The sequence below is a fragment of the Frankliniella occidentalis genome, unplaced genomic scaffold (assembly GCF_000697945.3).
Source record: "Frankliniella occidentalis isolate FOCC.00 unplaced genomic scaffold, Focc_3.1 Scaffold1884, whole genome shotgun sequence".
In the NCBI taxonomy this organism is placed as follows: Eukaryota; Metazoa; Arthropoda; class Insecta; order Thysanoptera; family Thripidae; genus Frankliniella; species Frankliniella occidentalis.
In genome coordinates this window covers 1-3,165 of record NW_026268979.1, presented here as the reverse complement: position 1 = coordinate 3,165, position 3,165 = coordinate 1, and the positions used below count along the sequence as shown (strand labels likewise).

Below are 3,165 nucleotides of genomic sequence, written 5' to 3'. Positions count from 1 at the left end.
TGGGGCGGGGCGGGCTGGCTGGGGCGGGGAGCGAAACAAGTTTGGCGGATCGGTGCGGACGGTTACATCTAGAAAGGATAGCTATCCTAAGCTATCCTTTCTAGGTTCCGACTCTGGCGACCCCACCGCGATCCCACTCACCCACTCCAATTCTAAACCCGAGGCGAAATTCCGCGAGCGCCTACTGTAAATGCTGTGGCCATGCAATATATGTTACCAATAGTAAAGCAGGGAAATTTGCAAAGTCAATAGGAATTTCAGAAACGCCATTCAAGTGCTTCAACTTATTTATCATGGTGCTTAGGGATCGTTTTAATCATGCAGTGCGGTAAACCACTATTTTCCCCTTGTAATAACAATAACTCACATATGTTTCAGTGTGACTGTAAAGCTTTATTCTGTGACGAACACTGAACCGTAATAAGAAAGCAGGAAACAAAAGGATACATGTAATTTACCTCCTTGGAAGATCGCACCTGTCATGAACTTAAGACAACTAAACCTGAGAAGGTAAATTATTTTCATGGTAACAATACATTTCAAACTTAAGGCGCTACAACTGGACTGGATACAAAGCAGGTGCTTACGCAGTACATTACAAACTTCTCGTGGCACAAAGTACACCCAAAGCGTCTGTCTCCAGTGTGCCTCCTTTGGTGGTCCTTCTGAATTGAAGATATAGAGTTCTTCTTCTTTCATTTGGCACACTCGAATCATTTCTCTCCCTGGTGTACCACACGAATGTGCCGCTTCAAATTTGGAGACAAAGAGAACTTCATGTGGCACAAAGTGCATTCATATGGCTTCTCCCCGGTGTGAGTTCGCAAGTGCTGACGCATATTGCCATCAGAAGTGAATGTTTTGTCACACATGGTGCACTTGTATGGTTTGTGCCCCGTGTGAATCATCCAGTGCCGACGTAGCCGCTGGGCAGTGGAGAACTTTTTGTCGCACAGTGAACACTCATGTGGCTTCTCTGGTTGTTCCCCAGTATGGGTTTTCAAGTGCGCACGTTGTGAACTTAAAACAGAGAACTTTTTGCCACAGACATTACACTCGTACGGTTTCTCTCCCGTGTGCGTCCGCAGGTGAGCACGCAATGACTCAGCAGAACTCAACTTCTTGGGGCAGACGGTACACTCGAAGGGTTTTTCTCCAGTGTGGGTTCGCATGTGGATGCGCAGCCCCCCCTCTGTGGATAGCGTCTTGTCACAGAGGGTGCACTTACAGGACCTGCAGGGCCGCTGTCTCGGCCGCTGTCCTAGGTGGATGAGAAGGTGGCTATACAACGCCGCTCGGTATACGTACTTCCTGTCGCACAGGGTGCATCTGAATGGTCTCGTGTCGGTGCGTACGCGCGCGCTCAATGAGCTGGAGGACCCCTCTTCATTGTCGCCCCTAGCCTTCTCTCCAGTGTGAGTGCGCAGGTGTCCACGCAATGCATCGGCAGAACTTAACTTCCTGTCACACAGGGCACATTGGAATTCCGTTTCCTCCGAGTGGGCACGCATGAAGTGCGCGCGTAGATTGCTAGACGCAGAGAACTTCTTCCCACATACAGTACACTCGTATGGCTTTTCTCCGGTGTGGGACCGCAGGTGCAAACGCAATTCGCCAGAAGTGCAGAAGTTCTTGTGGCAGACGGCACACTCGAAGGGTTTTTCTTCAGTGTGGATTCGCATGTAGTGGGAGCGTAAGGCGGATGGTGTGCAGAACTTCTTGTCACAGAGGGTGCACGCACAGGGCTGGGGCCGCTCTCCGGTGTGGGTGAGTAGATGTCTACGCAACGAAGACGATGATCTGAGCTTCTTGTCACACAGTGTGCACGCAAATGGCTTCTCTCCCGTGTGGGTTCGCTTGTGTGTAGACAGATTACTAGAGCTGTTGAACTTCTTGTCGCATAACGGGCACTCGAAGTTTTTCTCTTTGGTGTGAGTGACCAAATGCTTACGGAGATCTCTTGCCATTCGAAACGTTTTGCTGCAAGTGGTACACTCGAAGGGTTTGTCTTCAGTGTGGGTGCGCTCGTGCTGCTTCAGATTACCAGAGGCCGCGAACTTCTTGTCACATAATTTGCACTCAAAGGGCCTCTCACCCGTGTGCGTTTTCAGATGTTCCTTGAGTTTGAATGCATTTTCAAACTTCTTGACGCAGAAAGTGCAATTGAAAGGCTTGTCTGGTTTGTATCCTTCGTGGAGGCGCCGAAAGTGCACTTTCACCTGGAACTTTACAGTAAACTTCTTTCCGCACACGCTGCACTCGAATGGTTTCTCTCCAGTGTGTGTGCGCTGGTGGCCCTGCAGATGAGCAAATAGACGAAACTTCTTGGGGCACATGGTGCATTTGAACGGTTTCTCTCCAGTGTGTATTCGCAAGTGCTTAAGTAGATTGCCATCAGTAGAGAACTTTTTGTCGCACATGCCACAGGCGTAGGGTTTCTCCCCTGTATGAGTACGCAGGTGTACATGCAATTCAAATGACCTAGTGAACTTCTTGTCGCAGAATGTGCAATCGAACGGTTTCTCTCCAGTGTGTGTGCACATGTAGTGCTGACGTAGAGCGCCAACAGCAGGGAACTTTTTGTCGCAAATGCTACAGCCGTATGGCTTCTCCCCTGTATGAGTCCGCTGGTGTTCACGCATGTGGCCAGCTCGAGAGAACGTTTTGTCGCACATGCTACAGGCGTATGGTTTCTCTCCTGTGTGTGTTCGCAAGTGCTCACGTAGACTGCCATTAGTAGAGAAATTTTTGTCGCACATGCGACAGGCGTACGGTTTCTCCCCTGTATGAGTACGCAGGTGTACACGCAACTTGGATGATTTAGTGAACTTCTTGTCGCAAAATGTACAATCGAACAACTCTCCTGTGTGTGTACGCAAGTGTTCACGTAGACCGCCGGCAACAGAGAACTTCTTACTGCACAGCGTGCAATCGAACGGGTTTTCTTCTGAGGGATTGTGGTGCTCAAATCTCTTCAGGGCTGACATCGCGCTGGCGGGTTTGCTGAGGGGTGGAATGCCGGTTCACTGTAAAAAAATAAAAAAAGAAGCCGTTATTACCGAACATTAAATTGTGAATGCATACACCGCTGGTGACCACGTACGTAGAGCTACATAGAGCGTATATGTAAAATTTATTATTCAAGCAAAAAACAGGGCACGGGGG

At 49.2% G+C, this 3,165-nt stretch overlaps 1 protein-coding gene across 1 annotated transcript; it reads right to left on the bottom strand.

The window, feature by feature from the left end:
• Positions 1 to 372: 372 nt before the first annotated feature.
• LOC127751894 (zinc finger protein 850-like) lies at positions 373 to 3,022 on the bottom strand. The gene has a single exon (XM_052276145.1). It carries the CDS (start codon positions 2,985 to 2,987, stop codon positions 714 to 716), a length of 2,274 nt encoding a protein of 757 aa, XP_052132105.1. The 5' UTR covers positions 2,988 to 3,022; the 3' UTR covers positions 373 to 713.
• Positions 3,023 to 3,165: the final 143 nt, after the last annotated feature.

Excerpts from the sequence above, each read along its gene's own strand:
- LOC127751894 (XM_052276145.1), bottom strand. The coding sequence starts at position 2,987 with ATGTCAGCCCTGAAGAGATTTGAGCACCACAATCCCTCAGAAGAAAAC.